General features: G+C 46.3%; 1 protein-coding gene across 3 annotated transcripts in view; it reads right to left on the reverse strand.

Moving 5' to 3' along the window:
* Positions 1-249: 249 nt before the first annotated feature.
* RFFL (ring finger and FYVE like domain containing E3 ubiquitin protein ligase) overlaps positions 250-19,598 on the reverse strand; it is a 33,874-nt gene continuing 14,525 nt past the window's right edge. For all 3 annotated transcript variants that reach the window (XM_081843604.1, XM_081843603.1, XM_081843605.1), the window contains 6 exons: positions 12,948-13,148; positions 8,512-8,901; positions 5,693-5,776; positions 3,591-3,798; positions 2,372-2,395; positions 250-836 (listed from right to left, as the gene is read on the reverse strand). In XM_081843604.1, coding sequence (XP_081699730.1) covers positions 646-836; positions 2,372-2,395; positions 3,591-3,798; positions 5,693-5,776; positions 8,512-8,901; positions 12,948-13,133 — 1,083 coding nt within the window. In that variant the 5' untranslated portion in view covers positions 13,134-13,148 and the 3' untranslated portion in view covers positions 250-645. The remainder of the gene's footprint in view (positions 837-2,371; positions 2,396-3,590; positions 3,799-5,692; positions 5,777-8,511; positions 8,902-12,947; positions 13,149-19,598) is intronic.

A 19,598-nucleotide genomic window follows, 5' to 3' on the forward strand; every position in this document is an offset into this window, starting at 1 on the left:
GCATGAACGGGAGGGACGTTCCTCACCATGGCCATCAGGAAGCCACGCATTTGCTTGGATTATGCATCCAAGGCAGCATTTAGCCTTACCTGCAAGGCTAGCGAACAAACCGAAGAGGTCCTTGTGTTTTGTTTCACCAAAAAAATGTAAAAACGCTTTGAAAAGAGGAACAAGTCCCAGAAATGAAAACGCTGATGTCCCTGTAAATGGCCTCTTTAGAGAAAAGAGGAGAGAACTGAGAGCAGCGAGTTATCTCTTCCTCTTTAGACCACCTTGTTTTATTCACTCCAGAGGGGAAGGGCCTCAACGTCTTGGGGGAAAGCCACGCCTTTTGTTGATGCCCTGTCGCAAGCAAACAGAGGGAGGAACGGCGCATCACTTTCGGGATCTGTTGAGGATTTCCAGCTCTCCAGGCACTGCGGTATAATGTACAGTATCGTACGTGTGTGGGGAGGGGGGAGCCCAGCCTATCACAGCTCTTGAGTCTTTTTGCAGTTCCTCCATCCCTTGCCTCACCCGTCACCTGTAAGGGGGCGCCTTAGGAATGGAGGGGAGAAGGGGCTGGATAGCTGGGACCCATCAGTTCTCCGTCACAGTGGGGTGAGTCTTCTAAGACGATATTCCGCCCTGCTTCGGACAAAGCCCTTAAGACCTGAACACATGGACAGCTCTGATCACGTACTGCCGGCAGATGGGGCACTCGTTCATGCGCTTCCCACACTTGGTGCAGGTGACCATGTGGCCGCACTCCAGGAGGACGCAGTCAATGACGGAGTCCATGCAGATCTTGCAGAGGTTGTCCTCTGAGCCAGGGAGAGTGGCGTTGCCGGATGGAGCTGGAACGGCAAAGGGGGGACTTGATTGTAAGAAAAAGAAAGCCTCAAAGCAGTTTACAAACAGGGAAAAGGCAAAACTATCAATAAAAAGTTATTTAAAACGTTCAGAAAAATAATTAAAATCAACAATAAGCTAAACACGGATTAAGACTCTCGTCGAACATTCTACATGTCTGGATATATAGTTGTTTTAAACTGCTTTAAGTATGCTGTACGGGATGTGGGTGGCGCAGTGGGCTAAACCACAGAGCCTAAGACTTGCTAATCAGAAGGTCGGCGGTTTGAATCCCTGCGACAGGGTGAGCTCCCGTTACTCAGTCCCTTCTCCTGCCAACCTAGCAGTTCAAAAGCATATCAAAGTGTAAGTAGATAAATAGGTACCACTCCAGCGGGAAGGTAAACGGCGTTTCCACGCGCTGCTCTGGTTCACCAGAAGCGGCTTAGTGCTGGCCACATGACCCGGAAGCTGTACGCCGGCTCCCTCAGCCAATAAAGCAAGATGAGCGCCGCAACCCCAGAGTCGGCCAGAACTGGACCTAATGGTCAGGGATACCTTTACCTTTACCTTTGCCGCTGTACCATCGTACCTTGGATCCCAAACACCATGGAACTCGGACATTTTGGCTCCCCAACGCCGCAAACCCGGAAGTGAGTGTTCCTGTTTGCAAACGTTCTCTTGGAACCCGAACATTTGACAGGGCTTCCGCTACAGGAGCTTCCTACAGCCAATCAGAAGCCGCAATTTGGTTTGTGAACGTTTTGGAAGTCGAACGGACTTCCAGAACAGATTTCATTCAACCTCCAAGATACAACTGTACTAGTGTTTTAACATTATTGTTGCTTTTTCTTTGTTGTAACCCACTCTGGGAGCTTAGGGTGAAGGGTTGGTAAATAATAATAATAGGCTTGCCTAAACAAGAATGTTTTTAGCAAGCATTAAAAAAGAAGTACAATGAACGTGCTTTCCTGATGTCAATAGGTAGGGAGTTCCAGAGAGTGGGTTCTGCCACACTAAAAGATCAAGTTCTTACAACGTGGAATGAATGTTCTGTGGCACCTGTAACTGTTTGGATCAGTCAAGTGGGCACATATGAGGTAAGGGGATCTTGCAGGTAAACTGGTCCCAAGTTGTTAAGGCCTTCATATACTAATAGTAACACCTTGAACTTAGCCGGACAGCAAATCAGCAACTAGTGAAGATTTCTGAGCAGAGGTGTTCTCTGCTGATGGGCAGCAATTGTGCTATAGCTTCCAAATCTGGAACAAGGGAAACCCCACATGGAGCACACTGGTGGGACTCTGTGGGGATGGGACCCATGTCTGAGCAAGAGCCGCTTTCCAAACTTCCCATCATCAACTTTGGGCTTTGCCATTTTAAGATTCTTATCCTATCATCAAGGTGTATACACATTCATATATGATTACTTGCTGTCCATAAATAAGAGAGACAAAGCCCCCCCCCGCCCCCACACAAAATAAATGCCCGTCCTTCCCATTGAGCAACTATTGTGAAAGGAGAAACAAGGGCTGCTTACCAGCTTGATCATCCGTATCAGAAACTGAAAACAGAAAAAAGAGAAGTTTGATGAAATCCTATTGCAACAGTGCTCAATATAAATAAATAAGATGTGTCGTTCCCTTGCTACTGCCTTCTGGGAAGAAGGGAGTGGGGACTGGAAAAATTACTTAGGAGAAAAAGGAACAAAGCTCTGGGAATGGGAGATCCTATGGTGGGCCAGAGGCTCTTCCACTTTTTATGCCAATTTCATGAGACCCTGTGGCTGCATGAGGCCCATGGCACATCTAGTCCAGAATCCTGTTCTCACCCTGGCCAACCAGATGCTTGTTAGGGGACCCAAGTGCAAGAGTCCCCTCCTTTCCTTTGGTTTCCAGCAACTGGTATTCAGAAACATTGCTGCCTCCAACTGTGGAGGCAGAGCAGAACCCTCATGGCCAGTGGCCATCGATAGCTTTCTCTTTCACAAATTTGTCTAATCTTTGAAAGCCGTCCAACTTGGTTCCTCCTAATGGTGTGAGTTCCATAGATTAACCATGTGCTGCATGAAGAGGGACTTTCCTTTATCCTAAATCTCCCAACATTCAACTTCATGGGATGTGAAGTGCGGGGAGAGGGAGGAAAAACCTTTATCCACTTTCTCCATGCTGTGCAGCATTTCACAAACTTGTAGGATGCCGCCTCTTACTCAACTTCTATCTAAACTAAAAAAAATCCCTCTCCTTCCCACAGATATACACTGATACGTGCAGATGAAATATATATACCATGGGTACGCAAACTAAGGCTCGGGGGCCGGATCTCCTTCTAAATCCAGCCCGCGGATGGTCCGGGAAACAGCATGTTTTTACATGAGTGGAATGTGTGCTTTTATTTTAAATGCATCCCTGGGTTATTTGTGGGGCATAGGAATTTGTTCATTTCCCCCCTATATATATATAAAGAGAGAGAGTCTGGCCCCACCCAGAGTCTGAGGGACAGTGGACGGCCCCCTGCTGAAAAAGTTTGCTGACCCTTGATATATACCGAACTTTTCCGTGTATAAGACTAGGGTTTTTTACTAAAAAATAATGTTAAAAAGGGGGGTAGTCTTATACACGGGGGAAATCTCTCCCCATTTTCTTAATTTTGAGTCCCCAAAAATAGGGGGCTCTTATACACAGGGGGGGGGGACGCGTTATACACTGAAAAATACGGTATATATATATTTCCGCCCCACCCCAAAAAATAATCCTTACCCAGCTGCTGAAGGTCCTTCTCTTTGTACAGGCGGGTCACTCTCTCCATCAGCTCCCATTTCTCACAACAGCCCTTGTAGTTGACAAAGTTCCGAGCAAGGATCTCCTTCAGCTGCCTTACGGAGAGGGCATCAATGTCTCTCACACTTGTCAGGTCAGAGAGGGATGCCCTCCGTCCCGGAACTAGGTTATCCTCAGAATCGGTTGACTGAAATACAAAGCGGTTTGCGGGTAAGGCTGCGAGGCTTCAGCAAAAAGGGGGGGGGGATCCTCTCTATCTGCTAGCCAGCCAAAATCAGCTGTCTCTCCAACACATGCCAGGGTTTAGGCATGAAGGCACAGACTTTACAAGACGGGTCTTCAGGTGCAGTCACTGCTCTGCTACGTGGAAGTCACACACATAAATGTTTCACCAAGCACATGGGGGTGTAAGGATATCTAAGCACCCAGTGCTAGAAACTGGATTTCTTTGCCTGCAATGCCTTTCTAACCTGGACCCATGAACTGGGGGCAATATTTATCAGGGTGCATCAGGGTGAAGATAGTGGCACGAATGTGTTTAGCTTTAATAAAAACATACGGGTGGTAGAAACCCAAAGACTTCTCAAGCCAACTACCTTCCAGATATTTTGGACTGTAAGTCCCATCAGCCCCAGCTAGCATGGCTCAGGGATGGTGGGAGGCATCCTCCAAAACTTGCACAAGGCACCAGGCTGGGGTAGGCTGGGCTATGGCAAGAAGAGCTGGAAACCAGAGGGCAGGGAGAGAGAGGGGCTACAACAGCAAGCTTCAGCCATCTCTCCTCCTTGACTGATCAGTGTACTTCCTCTAAGTGTAACTCCATCCCATCCCATTTCTTCATTAATTTGTGATTTTTTAAAAGAAAAAAAAAAAACCCATATTCAAATACAAATTCAATGCATTTCTAAATAATACTTTTATCCTAATGCATTTGCATGCTTTGCAGTACGTTTTTCTGTGCCAGCAACTGGAATCACAAAATTTGGAGAAGCACAAAACCCAAAGGGATATCATATTTCTGATCTGTGTACAGTGGTACCTCGGATTATATACGTTTCAGGTTACATACGCTTCAGGTTACAGACTCCGCTAACCCAGAAATAGTACCTCGGGTTAAGAACTTTGCTTCAGGATGAGAACAGAAATCGTGCTTTGGCGGCGCAGCAGCAGCGGGAGGCCCCATTAGCTAAAGTGGTGCTTCAGGTTAAGAACAGTTTCAGGTTAAGAACAGATCTCCGGAATGAATTAAGTACTTAACCCGAGGTACCACTGTATTTGCCTGGGAGTTGCAAACTAGGTCAGTTTGTTTAAAAATGTGGACTGAACAAATTCCTATCCTGACATCTTACACACAACACAAAATCCCCTAATATTCTATCATGTGATTGGCTGTGGCTCAGTTTTGGAGCAAATACTGGCGAAGACGTAGGGCATAAATAATATACCACACAGACAGAGATATACATATCTCTCATACAAACAGATCTACTACATATTTTGGAAAGTCATTTACCTGTTTGCTGGGCATTCAGACACCTTTTATGCTATCGGCATCCAATTTTGCATGATGGTTCCTGAGGCTGAGGAACAGGTTTTCGTCTATGTTTGGATACAACTGGATGGCTTTTTGAACCTAGAGGGCAGGCTGAACCTTTCAGAACTGCACAGATTTTAGCCACCAGTTTCAAAACCGCATTGGGTTTTTTGCCTTCCTTAAATGTGTGTATGTACACACACCCCTTGGCATTTTAGAACCAGAGGAACGCGAAAGAGGTTTCAAGCTCCATACAATCAGCTGGTGGGTAGCAGAGGACAGGGACCAGTCCACCAGCGAGGGGACATCACACTGTGAAATTCAAGCTGTGGGGCTGCAGAAGCAGAGGTAAGTGGACGAAGATTCCATAGGGCCACACATAAATGATTTTACAGGTAAAAGTGGGGCTTGAACCTACCTTGAAATCCATCCGCTGCACCACCAAGGATCCCCATAATCCTTTTCAGTATCCAGAGCACCCATTTCAACCCCTGGCCCACCCCCACATGGCCTCCCCGTTTTGGCTGCATCATCAGCCCTCGCCTACCTGCGTCTCCTCCTCGGTCAGTGCTTCCACTGCATTCTCGACTTCTGCCATGTCGCCCTGGCTCGGTAAGACATGCCCATTTGCCTAGGAGGAAAACAGATGCTGCTGAAAGACTGGACTCCCTAGAAAACCCACCATGGAGAGACAGAAGAGTCTAGAAAAGATGCTGGGCCATCCCTGGAGGACCCTGGACCCGCCCAAAGCTGATTTACTGCTGCTGGCCTGATGCAAGGTGGGATGGGGTGCGGAGGGAGGGAGGGAGGGACAAAGAGCAAGAAAAATTCTTGGTTCAATGTGAAATGTTTCTGGACTAGGGAGGAGGTTGAGGTTTTGGTGGGAACATTGCTTTGTTTACCATTTGCATATGGTGGTTATTAGTAGTAGTAGTAGTGGTGGTGGTGGTGGTGGTGGTGGTATTAATATTACTACTACTACTACTACTACCACCACTATCAATGCACTTGCTATTGTTTAAAGAGATGCTATGTTGTTTTTCCATAACTTGTATATTATTATATGAAATGATATTGTATTATATGATTCCCTCCCCTCTTTTCCCTATGTTATTGCATATGTGCATCTATTTTTCTTTAACATCAGTCGTTTAGAGACTTTAGGTGATAGTAAGTTTAATTATATAAGCAATCAATAATAAACAGAAACTCTCCTTGGTACTTTTGAACTCTAGAAGGATGCACAAGGAATCACAAGAAGACTCTAAATGCAGACCTGTTTGCAACCTGGCTCTCACAACTCTGGGACTTAATATCAATGGCCAAACTGACAACTCCTGTCCAAGTGAGTCAAACAGGCAAGAAAATCACTACTTTTCCATCAGCCTGGCATAATTTTATTGCATATGCAACATCAATGGAACATGGTTATAGGCTTCTGAGAACACATGGCGGCTTGTGGAATGATACCTTTGTATAAAAACTGAGATCACTGAATTTCAGTCACTGGATAGCTCAGTCGGTCAGAGCATGGTGCTAACAACACCAAGGTTGCAGGTTTGACAGGTGCATGTTCCTGCATTGCAGGGGGTTGGACTAGATGACCCTAAAGGTCCCTTCCAACTCTATGATTCTATGACATGAAATGCAATTAAATAGGCATGTGGTGCTTCTGTGCGGGGCTGATATGTAAGGACAAAAAAATCACCTGCGTATGAATCACTCTTTACAATATATATATTGCAAATAAAGAAAAACAAAAATAATGGGGTGGGGGGGAACCAAGAGGAAACTCAGGTGATCCCGAACACACCCAAGCTGGATGCTGAAATTGCTCCCGGCTGGGAAACGACGTCTGCTGGGCCCCTTTACCTTAATGTTGACTAAGCCCCGTTAAGACCGCCTAGGCTTGAGTAGGGAAACCCTAGGGTGGTGTCCCCAAGGCCCGGGTCAGTCATGATTGAGCTGCAGTGAGGCACCAGGAGCCCATGCTGGGAAGGCCTGGCTCTGCCCTGCTGCCTTCCATTGTGACGCGGGGCTGACATCATGGAGAATGCAAGGCAGCCTGGCTCTTTGTGACACAGCGCTGAAGGGTCAAGGGCACTCCAATCTCTGGGTGCTGCCCAACCCCCCATGTCTTGTGGAGGGGTGGGTGGGCCAAAAGGGCTCTATGGTCTCCTCCGGCTAGCCTGTGGGCTAAAGGGTTGAGCCAAGGCAGCACGCAGCAGAATGGTGAGAGGCTGCCAGAGAGCTGCATGAGGTTGGTAAAGATCAGTGGTCACCAATCCTGCACCCAAGGGCTTAGTGGTGCTCTTAAGAGCCTGCCCCTGCCTGTCCATGCTCACTGACCCCTCGGTGATGAGGGTGGTTTCCTTTTCCTCCCTTGAAAAAGACCCAGAGCTGTAAGAGGAAGCAGGGAAGAGTGCCACTCTTTCCCATTTCCTCTTTCAGCTCTATGGGTTTTCCAAGGCTCAGGTTAATTCTACCGGAGTTCATTTTTACCTGGAACACTTCAAAAAGTAAAGGTGGGTGGGTAGGTGAACACCCTATCTCTTTATTAATGCATGTGGAACGGAGAAGAGGTAGAAGGGAAGGCACCCACAGCATTCAACTCAAAACTAGGGAGGGGGCTTTTTGGGTGGTGGCATCCCTGTTACACAATGCTCTCCTCAGAGAGGCTCACCTAGCACCTACATCAGGATTTTCTCAGGACCTATATCTTGGAAACGGCCATAGTGCAGTGCAAGAGCATCTGCTTTGCATGCAGAAGGTGCTGGGTTGAAATCAGGCATCTGCAGGTAGGGCACGGACTGTCTGAAGCCCCAAAGAGCTGCTTCCAGTCATTTGTAGCCACTTCTAAGCTAGACGGAACAAAAAGGAAGCTTCCTATGTTCCTATATTCTTTCAGGCCTTTTCTGGAGTTTTCGCATTATTTTTACAGCGCTGATGGTGCTATGTAATGCTTTCAGGCTGGTTTTACACCAACATCAGAGGCAGATTTAGGGAAGTGCAAATGCTTCCACCGCACTGGGCACAGAGTCTTGGGGTCACTTCAGGGTGTTGCAACTATGACATAGTTGTGAATTGGGCAGAATGGAAGGGGAGAGGCGCCAAATCTTGGCCTCACACAGGGCACCGCTGAAATTGGAAAGACCAAAATCCAGCCCTGCCCACCTTAGCACTGGGGCACACATAAGACATGGTAGGCTGGGCAATATAGAATTGCCAAGACTGATAAATAAAGTCTACGTATGAAGCTATGAACCCTTGAAAAGCAAGCCAAGAACCTTACGAAGCCGCCCAAGAGTGAGGGCAAATAACCACACAGGTGTTTCGACAGGAGATTAACACTCGGCCGGGCAGTACCTGAGGCTGCTCCTCAGTCTGCAAGGCAGGGTCTGTCGCAGCCCACTCAGGAGGGCAGTCCGGTGAGGTAGGTGCAGGGGCCTCTTGCTCCTGGACAGGGGAGACGATTGTCACCGGGGGAACCCGAGCAGTCCTGTCTCCCTGGGGACCCACAGTGGGCTGTTGGCCGATGATCAGACACACCAGCTCGTCTTTCTCGCGGCACATTTCAGTGGAGATCTCCCGCAGCTCCAGGTAGTCCCGCAGGTCTTTCACCTTCATTTTGATCAGCTCCTCCCGCTGGAAGGCTGTGGCCCGGAACCGCTCACAGAGGTGGCAGAGGCAGGGGCCGCTCTCTGGCTGGTGCAAGCAGGCCAGGCAGAAGGTCTTTTTGCAGTCCAGGCAGGTGTGCTGTCCAGAAAAGGGAAGAAAGGAATGTCAGGCGGAGGCAGCCAGGGCAGAGGAAGACACAGGCCAGTGGTGCCCCCTGGGGGGGGGGGTTAAATGACTATCGGACGGGTATCACTGGACCAAGTTCATCAGTTCTGTTGAATTAATTAAACTAAACAGTTTTAATTGCATTTTTAATAAACTGTTTTGAATGTTATCATGCTCTTATCTTCCTTAGAGAATTGTGGAAACAACTAAACGGAATAATGCTTTTTATAGGGTAAAGGGGCATTGGAGATGTGCTTGTTGAACTAGGGTGGGCCAATGGCTTAAAAATACTTGGGAGCCTCTGAGATAAGACAGACCTTTGGGCTGGCCCTCAAAAAAAGAAACAAGAGCTTCTGGGCAATGCAGGATTCTGTACTGGTTTGGTTTTCAAGAAATTTCGTGTCTTTGTTGTACCTGTGTATATTTTACGATAGTTTTATACACATAAGGAAATTGATGGCTTGTTAACCAAGAAAATTAGAAGTTGCTGATGGATTTAAATAAAAATGAGTTGGTAGCTCAGCCAAGGTGGGGAAAAGAATGCTGTTTTGCTATCCCAGATTCAAGACTGCTTAGGATTCGGAATTCAAGGAAAGAATCTTCACTCACAGCATAAAAATCTCAACATAAGCCATTGTTGCAATGGTACTTAATGCCTGCTTCTGCTTAGGATCAATACAACGGATAGAGAAAGCCCTTTGCTGAAGTGCTCAGTAGCAAATGATCAAGTACCAAAATGATCAAGCAATGACTGCAACGTCTGGGACATTTTAGTTTAGAGGAAAAAAGAGTGTGATGTGATAGTCAAGTTTATAAAATTATGCATGGCACAGAGAAAGTGGGTAGAGAAAAGTTTTCCTCCCTCTTTCATAACACTAGAACTGTTGAAGAAGTGTGCATGCACATGAAAGCTCATACCAAGAACTGACTTAGTTGGTCTTTAAGGTGCTACTGGAAGGAATTTGTTTTGTTTTGACTAGAACTGTTGGACATCCCACAAGGCTGAATACTAGAAGATTCAGGACTCGTAACAGAAATTCCTTCACACAACGCATAGTTAAACTATGGAACTCCCTCCCACAGGAGGCAGTGATGGCCACCAACCTGGGTGGTTTTAAAAGAGGATTAGACACATTCATGGAGGAGAGGGCTATCAGTAACTACTAGCCATGATGGCTATTGCTCAGCCTCCACGGCTGGAAGCAGCAGTTCCTGGAAAGCAAAGGAGGGGATAGGGCTGCTCTTGTGCTGGGGTTCTGCTTGAGAGTTTCCCACAGGCATCTGGTTGGCCCCTGCAAGAGCAGGATGCTAGACTAGACAGGCCACTGGCCTGATCCAGGAGTCTATACTTAAATGCTCACCTTACACATATGTGATGGTATGTCTGACTCAGTATAAGGCCCTGCCCAAAATTTTTAGCCATTGTTTTTTTAAATCACATTTTTACAGTGGAGAGGGTGGGGAGAGGAGAAATTACAGATGCCCCTCGTGTCATGGAGATAATTCAGTATAAACTGCTGAGATGTTCAGTGAGCATTCTGCTCTCCATGATCATATGATGCTCCCTCCATTTACTGACAGCAGCAAAATGAATGCTTACAGGCATGATGCAGAATGCTGCTCCCTTGCCTTGAGTCTGAATGGAGTCTTGTTCTGTGGTGACCTTTGGCTGTAAACAAACCAACCTGGCTGACTTAAAAAGTGTTCAGTAGAAGCAAAACTGGAATGGTGAGGATCTTGGGACACTCAGCCACCACAGCAGTTCCAGAGAGCTTCCAAGCAGGCTCTCATTCCTTAGTAGAAAGCCAGCAGACCCTTGTGGTGTGCTGGGGTAGCATTTGTGGCGGCTGGCGTTTTGGCCTTGGATTCAAATCCCAGCCCAGCGGTGAAATTCACTTGATCGACCTCCTCAAGATTTCCCACATCCCAGAAGCCCTGTCTGTCCCAAGTCAGCTCTGCGTCTAGTACCCCAACCCAGGAAGAGTTTACATGTAGGGAAGGGGCCATAGCTCACAAGGGGACCAGGGCAGTCACCGCCTCTCAGCCTGGTCTACCTCACAGGGTTGTTGGGATGAAATGAGGAAGGTGGAACCATGTATATTTTCCTACGACATCACAGACTCAGCCGGATCTACCTCGCAGGGTTATTCAAAAAGTAAAAGCTGGGGCGGGAGTGGGGGGAACTGGGTATTCTGCTCTTCTCTCCTAAGACTAAGCAGAGGATTAAAATTAAACTAAATGCCATTAAAAAGAAATAGAAATAGTAAGATATAAGAAAAGAGGTCCTATATTGGAAGATGTGGCCAGTGTGTTTATAAAAGTTCAAGCAATTAACTTTCAGGGAAATAAATCCAGAGTCAAAAGTCGGGCAATATTATTCATTGGGGCCCAAGAAAAATATCACAAAAGCATGGCAAGGTCTTTGGGGAGCAAGGGGGGCATTGCTATGATGGCAGTTAGGCAAACCAAGGGTTAACCCTGGTGAGCTGTTGGAAACTAACCCAGGATGGTTGGGAAGCTCTCTGTGTAAAGGAGTTGTGCGTGTGTACACAAGCACATAAGTGCACACACGTTCCATACAAAGGCTCCACGTCCGCCTCCTTTTCCCTTGCCATTTTTCCATCCAAGAACGTGCAGGAGGTCAGATACTTTCCGAGACTCTGAAAGGTTGGCCTCCTGCCACCCGAACAGAAGACTTCCCAGGAGAAGAAAACCCCTCCTCATTTAAATGGACTTCTCCGAGTGAGAAAATGCCTTTCCTCCTCCGTACCCGCCCCCAGGGGGACTCAAGCATGCCAGAACTTAAGCCTGCAATACAAGGAAAAACCAGACTGTGCAGGGAAACATAGGCTTCCACCGCAGGCATTTCTGTGCGACACAAATGTGCATGTTTGGAACAAAATGTGCAAGTCTGGAACAAGTTTAGGGACAGGAGAGAATAAGGCAGCTCTTGAACCTGCTGTTTTAAAACAGCCTCCCCTAACCTGGTGTTCACTCCAGATGCTTTGGACTACAACTCCCACCAGCACAGGAATGGCAGGCTTTGATTTTTTTTCAACTCTGGCTTATGCAAATGGCTATAGTCAGCCCTGGGCTGACCCTGAATCAGCCCCACAGTGACTTCGAAGAAAATTATGCCTATGAGAGTCACCTGTTGGGATCCTTCTAGAACTCCCGTTTTCTAGACTGGCCAGCTGGTGACTTTCATTGAAGTCTGCTGGCAGGCCCCTGCTGCTGCTCTCCAGTATTCAGAGGTACAGTGCCCTTAAATGTGGAGGCTCCACTTTCCTAGCGGGGCTAAACCTCTTTCCTGAATTTGTCCAATCCCTCCTGCACCCAACCTTTTAAAAAGCCGTCTCAGCAGGCATGGGCCACCACCTCAGCTTGTCACAGTAAGCTGTTGCTGTTGTTGTTAATTGAATTTATATATAGCCCTATACCTGCAGGGGTCAGGGCAGTTCACAGGATAAAATCAGAATATAAAACCATAAAGTACATATAAAAATAAAAACAACAACCTAATAACCCAAGATTCACAAGTTAAGCTCTGTTGGAAGTAGATGCGTGCGCTCATGCTCTCTCTCTCTCTCTCTCGCGCGCGCGCTCTCTCTCTCTCTCTCTCTCATAAGTGTCCATTCAACTTCTCATCAATATTATTATTAATAACAAAAATAATTACTTTCCCTTCATCCTAAGGTCCCAGGTTGGTTATAACCATGTAAAATATGCAATACAAAATATATTTTTCTTACAATTACAAAAAATGCAATCACAAAAAATTATATATACAGGCAACTCCCCATATGCAAGGGGGTTGTGTTCCAGCTCATTGCGAATCTAAGTCCACTCTGCCCTCTAAGTGCAGCATTGTGAGCTGACGTGGTCACTTGTCCTCATCACAAATAATTATATACCGCTTAATATGCAAAACCGCGTCACAATTCCCATGAAACACAGTAAGATAACTAGAGCAGGTTCCCGCCATGGGCTCCCAATGTGGAGCACAACACCCCACTCACCTTAAGGGAGGTGTTGCTGAAACGGGCCCCGCAGCCTTTGCAGCCCTGCTCAGGGCCGGTGGGCGAAGGGAAGGAACTGTAGCCGGCGTTGGCGTAGGCTTGTGCGCGGGTCCCCTGCTGCGGGCGGTGCTGGATGTCCTCGGGCTGCCCGTTCAGGCAAAACCAGTTGCAGCATGTCGCCCACATGATAAATGGTTAGAACTGGAGAGGGGGTGGGTGGGAAACGAAAGCCAAGATCAGTCAACTGAGTTAAGAAAGCCGGTTTCTTCAAACAAAAAAAGCCTGGGGAGTAAGAAGGAGGGCGGCACAATGCACATTTCTGAGAGCAGCCAATCGTTTTTTGCTTTGCAGGGAGATAAGAATGCCCTTGCTCTCACAAAAGCAGGAGAGGTGAGCCCGTTTCTGGATGGGACCAGTTCAGATTGCAAGGCGGAGGAAGGCTTACGAGACAGAATGTTACTTCACTGCACAGACAGATGGAAACCCAAGTGCAGAGCATGCCAGGAAAACCCCTTGCCTCTTCCAACATGCTAATTTTCTACATGCGAGGAATCTTGATTTGGTTTTTTGTCAGGATTTATTCAAAGAGAAACAGCAGCATCTCCCAGCTGACATTGTTCTGCAACAGCAGAACACTTTTTAAAGGGTTCCTTCTATGGCAGCGTGCACTTTCCTTTGAAAGAAAGCACTTATTCACAGGGCACATGATTAAATGGCGGAACTCTGCCTCACCAACATGGATGGCCTGAAAACAAATTCATGTAGGAGAGGGCTATCAATGGCTACTAGCCGTAATGGTTATGCTCGGCCTCCACAGTCAAGGGGCGGTAATGCTTCTGAATACCAGTTGCTGGACAGTGCTCTTGCTTAGGTTCTGCTTGGGTTTCCCCTGGAATCTGGTTGGCTACTGTGTGAACAAGATGCTGGCCTAGATAGACCATCGGCCATTGGCCTGATTTTTCTTATCTTCTTAAGTAAAGTGGTACCTCTGGTTACAAACTGAATTCATTCCGGAGGTCCATTCTTAACCTGAAACCATTCTTAACCTGAGGTGCCACTTTAGCTAATGGGGCCTCCCGCTGCCACCGATTTCTTTTCTCATCCTGAGGTAAAGTTCTTAACCCGAGGTACTACTTCTGGGTTAGCGGAGTCTGTAACCCAAAGTGTTTGTAACCTGAGGTACCACTGTACTCCAGTGTCATAGCCGAATAGAGCTTTTGACGTGGATGTTAGCTGCAGTCAGATTTAAATAACCCTTGAAAAATCTACATTTGCCTTTGCAGTTTAAGAACTCAAGGGACTTCGGCTGTTGCATTAAAAAAGTCACATTGAAACTGCATATTCCAAGGGGATATAATAATAATAATATAATAATAATATAATAATATAATAATAATATAATAATAACAACAACAACAACTATATAATAATATACCACCCTATATAAAACCAGAAAATACATAAAATAAAAACAACAACCAAAGAGCCACCGCCCCCCCCCAAACATATTTTAAAAGGGCATAGGATATCAATCAAATCAACCAAAAGCCTGGTTAAAGAGGCACGTTATTGCCTGGTGCTTAAAGGTGTATAACAAAGGCGCCAGGCGAACCTCCCTGGGGAGAGCATTCCACAGATGGGGAGCCACTGCAGAAAAGGATGCTATTATGTCATCATATTATGCTATTATGGTGAGATTTTATTTCCTATAGTTCAGACTTAGATGTTCCACATTCACCAGCCACACAGCTCAGGACATATGTATGCCTCAATTTGTATTTGTGTGTCCCCATTTATTGCTCTTATGATTTACTGCTTGCTTGCTTTGCATATGGTATGACGTAATTCCCTGACACTGCACTTTTGGATTGCTAGTAAAGCTAACAAAGAAGAAAAAGTGCTCCAACTGGTCATTTGGGGAATGATTTGGTGAAGTCCCTCTTTCATTCCGGCTCAGGAAAAGCAAGGGAACTCCCACCAGCCACAGAGAAGCCTGCCCACCCCCACCCCCACCCCCACACTGCCATTCCTTCAGCAACAATTCCAATAGGAAGCCTCAAGCGCTTGGGAAGCTGCCCAAAACCGTTTGCTAATGAGGGATAAGCTGGCAAGACAGGATGACAGGTCTGGCAGGCACCACTGCCAAAAAAAGTGACGGTTACTTCCGAACTGATGGCTGAACCAAAGTTAACAGAGCTCAGTAAATCCCACTAGGAGGACTCAAAGAAGTGGGGAGCTTCAGCAGCTATACTACACACACAATTGGTGGGCAGATGTTCAGAATTGCAAAACTGGTCAGTGTCATGGGTCCTCACAATCGACACTAGGATGTTCCAGGGTGTGGAGCAAGCTTGTTTTCTGCTGCTCCAGAGGGTAGGAACCGAACTCATAGCTTCAAATGACAAGGAAGGAGATTCTGACTAAACAAGAAGAACTTTCTGCTGGTTAGAGTTGTTTGACAGTGGAACTGACTCCCTTGGAAAATGATGGGCTCTCCTTCACTGGAGGTTTTTGAACAGAGGTTGGGTGGCCATCTGTCAGGGATTCTTTAACTGCAACTCCTGCATTGCAGAGAGTTAGACTGGATGGCCCCTGGGGTCCCTTCCAACTCTACAATTCTATTATTCTAAGCTGCTATAAAGGCCTTTGCCAACTTATGCGCCTTCCAGATGTTTTGGGGGTACATCTCCAGTTACCCCCAGCCACCACAGCCATGATCCCAGCAGACTCAGCATCATTGAGTGATGCTGACTGGGGACAATGGGAACTGTATCCCCAAAATATCTGGAAGGCACCTAGGCTGCACAGAAGCTGGTGTAAACAAGGCGTTTAATGACAAGGCATATAATTAAAGGGCTGTCCCAAAATTCTTAAATTGCCACCGGAGAGATGAAAAAGAAAAAAAAGACACCCAGAATGAGGGAGAGAATTTCTCTGGGGAATAATCTGTTGCTTTTTCGGCAGTATTTTAAGATTTAGTCTGATTACACTGTGTTGTATTTGCATTGCTTATGAGCTGCCTTGGGGTGTCTTCTGTGCCTCAAAGGTGGCATACAAACATTAACATTAACCACTTTAGAAGACAGCAGAAATTAAAACCTAGCAGTGTGTGTGTGTGTGTGTGTGTGTGTGTGTGTGTGTGTGTGTTTTGTCTCACTCACTGGATCATCACCTTGTCGGAGTGAGTGGGCTTGCACGTTCCTATGACCCTTGTAACCATGACCCTTGTGACCGAAGCCATCGGGAGTCTCGTACTCCCAGCAGGGTGATCCAAGGCAGTAAGGTCAAAGGCGAGGAGCTAACCATGAATGATCCAGAAGTCCTCAACGGCGGAACAGGAAGAAGATAACAAGTGGCATGTTACAACGGCTGTGAAGGCGGGTGAAGGCAGGAGCAGATAAGAATCTACTAATCATTGTGATACCCATGCCATCAAAATAAGAGCCTTACTACAAAGATTCTGCATTGGTCAGTGTGCACTGATTTACACACATAAAACAAATTCACACACAGGCCTCTTCCAAAATCTCTTCCCAAACCCAAAAGTCCCATGGTGATCGGCAAATAGTAACAGGGGCAGGAACGTGAAACATGGAAGCCCCTAGTCATGAACCCCTGGAAAGGGGGAGGGGCTAGAAAAGATGCCCTAAACATACTCTGCCTCCCTTTCCCCCTAATTCAGGCATAGGCAAACTCGGCCCCCCAGATGTTTTGGGACAAACGCTCCCATCACCCCTAGCTAACAGGACCAGTGGTCAGGGATGATGGGAATTGTATTTTTTTAAAAAAAAAATAATATTTATTACTTTTAAAACTTACAATAAAAAAGAAGAAAGAAGACAAAAGAGAGAAAAAAAGAACATAAAAGAGAAAAAAAACAATACAGAGGGATGATGGGAATTGTAGTCCCAAAACAGCTGGAGGGCAGAGTTGGCCTATGCCTGCCCTAACTGAATTACCGCACCCACTGGGGTCACTATCCAGCAGTCGTAAAATACAATTGAACTTTGGAACATGGAACATATGGACTTTGTTGGATAACACAGATAATGAGCATCCCAAATGCAGAATTGCCATCATTGCAAGAGAGCTGTGACGTTTTAACATTGATATTGCAGCACTTCCAGAAAGCAGGAGAGGGACAACTGAAGGAAGAAAAAGGAGGCTACACGTTCTACTGGAAAAGTTTTTTTTTTAACAAGAACATTGAATACGTGGGAGTAGGCTTCGCTATCAAAAACGATCTTGCGAAGCTCTTGTTAGAAGTCCCTACCAACATTAATGAGCAACTTTCAACCCTTCACATAAAACTCACCAAAAACCAACAGGCTACTATTCTAAGCGCTTATGCATCAACACTGGATGCCCACGTAGAAGTGATTGACACTTTCCAACGTTAGACCATTGAGTTGGATTTGTGGTGCTGCAGAGGGGTTGTTTTGTGCTTGTTGGTGCAGCACAATGTCATGGACTTTGAAGATGCTCAACTCAGGACGAGAGGGAGAAACAAAGAGGAAGGGATGTTTGGTAAACCCTCACTATGATCAACTTCCGCCCGGAAACCTATGTCCCCACTGTGGAAGAATGTGTGGATCCAGAATTGGCCTCCACAGTCACTTACAGGCTCACAGCTTAGACCATGTTCATGGAAGACAATCTTACTCTGCTACGAATGATTGCCAAAGAAGAAGTAGTGTTTGTGTTTTGTACCTTGTACCAAGTTTGTTTTCTGCCAGCAGACAGCCACACTCTCCCAGCCTAATATTCATTTCCTGAAACTTGGAAAAATCCTGGCAGGGTTATTTAGAAAAACTCTTCTTTCAGAGTTAGGGGTTTTTTGCTTTTTTTAAAGGGATAATGTTCCACAGTGGTCCAGTTCTCAAAGCATTGAGTCAGTAGTGAAAGTTACAGCAAGGAAATAGCTTTTTCTTTTCTTTTTTTGTCGGGGAAGACCAAATATACAAAAGGTCAGATGACTCACCCAGCACAGCACAGGAAGCTAAGAATTTGAGCGAAAAATGGTAACAAGACCCAGAGTCCAAGGCTTAAGGAGTTCAGAAATAAACCTATCCACAGCCTGGACCAGCCTTCTCCAATCTAGCACAACTCCCATCAGATGGACAGACGATGCTGAGAACCCAGGCCAAGCTGGCTGGGGTTGATGGGAGTTGTAGTCCAAAACACCTGGAGAGCACCTAGTTGGGAAAGGTTGGCCTAGACTACTCTGCTGAGGTCTCCCTCCCCAGTTCTCTGAGAACAGCCTTTTGCTCCCCTGCTCAGCCTGCATGACCTACTACCTTTTAAATGCATAAAGCAATTTTTTCTGGGCAGCTTTTGCACCATTGGAAGTGCTGTTGAGGCAAGGTCAGGAAGAAAAAGTGCAGATAAAGGAATAGAACCCATGTTGCTGCTAGTGTGATAGGAATTTTGAGGTCTTAGATATATGTTAAATGTTCGTAAGTGTACCAATCAAGCACATACATAGACCAGCACAGGAAGACCAACCTGGAACCATTTTGATTCCTAAACTGAGTAAATGTTTTCTCTACAAGGTCAAAGTGGGAAACCTCCCCATTGTCTCTTGCATCACAATTCCTGTCTTAAGGGCACATTTAAGATATGAGCCCATGACTGGGCCCAGGAACTAAGTATTTATCACTACAAAAGAATGGCCAGGCTCCCCAGGCAATCCAGTCAAGTAACCTGCCAGACAGGAGATAAACAAGGACAGGAGAAAAACAACATTCAAATTTCTGTTTTAAGACTGCCTTTTCTGTGATGTAGGTATGATGTATCTGGGGGGTGGTCTTAGGTTACACCCCTTCTGTGATGTATGTATGTTTCTGGGGGTGGTCTTGATCTACAGTGTGGCAATTTCAAAAGTCTTTATAAGGCCTCACGCGCCATTTTTCTGGGTTCCTCCTCCTCTCCTGCGGGTGAGGGGAGCACCCTGTCGCAACAGATCAATAAAGATCAGGCTTACTAGCTGCTTTACTTCTCGATATTCTCTGGTTGGCCTCTGTTATCTTCTCCTACCAATAGGGAACCTGTGTAAGGACTCTATATGGGCTCTTGGATACCCCATAAGGAAAAAGGGCAATTTTTTATTTACAACACTAGTTAGCATTCACCAGCAGAATTATATCACCAGCAAAGAGATAAACATTGTTTGGAATTGCTGCTTCCTCATCTACTGCGTCTGCCTGGACCCAAGACTTCTTTGCTGTCCTCGCACTGTTCATGAGCATTTGCTGTATCCACGTGGAGTTTGATCACAAGCAGGTTTTCCCCGCTGGAATTAGAGTGACTCAGCATCGCAGGGACAGTGTGAGTTACAAATTAACAAGGAAAAGGTATCTCTTAACCAGGTCAGAGGAAGCCCGACAAATTGCTGTAAGACACCTCCTTAATTCTCACACACACACCCCACGGGAAAGCCCCTTTCAACACATCCTCCAAATAAAACGAAACTTCTATTTTTTTAGAATATGAATCACTCTGCCGCTTAAAAATATTCCCATCCGGCACAGTCCTTTTGCACTGGCCACTACAAGTACTTTTTCTATACACAAAAGCAGACTCACCGAGCCAGCTCAGCCCAGCGGTTCCATCGAGCAGAGCATTAGCTTAGATCCCCTAATCGCTTCCAGC

The sequence above is a fragment of the Podarcis erhardii genome (assembly GCF_964252035.2).
Source record: "Podarcis erhardii genome assembly, chromosome: 16".
Lineage (NCBI taxonomy): Eukaryota > Metazoa > Chordata > Lepidosauria > Squamata > Lacertidae > Podarcis > Podarcis erhardii.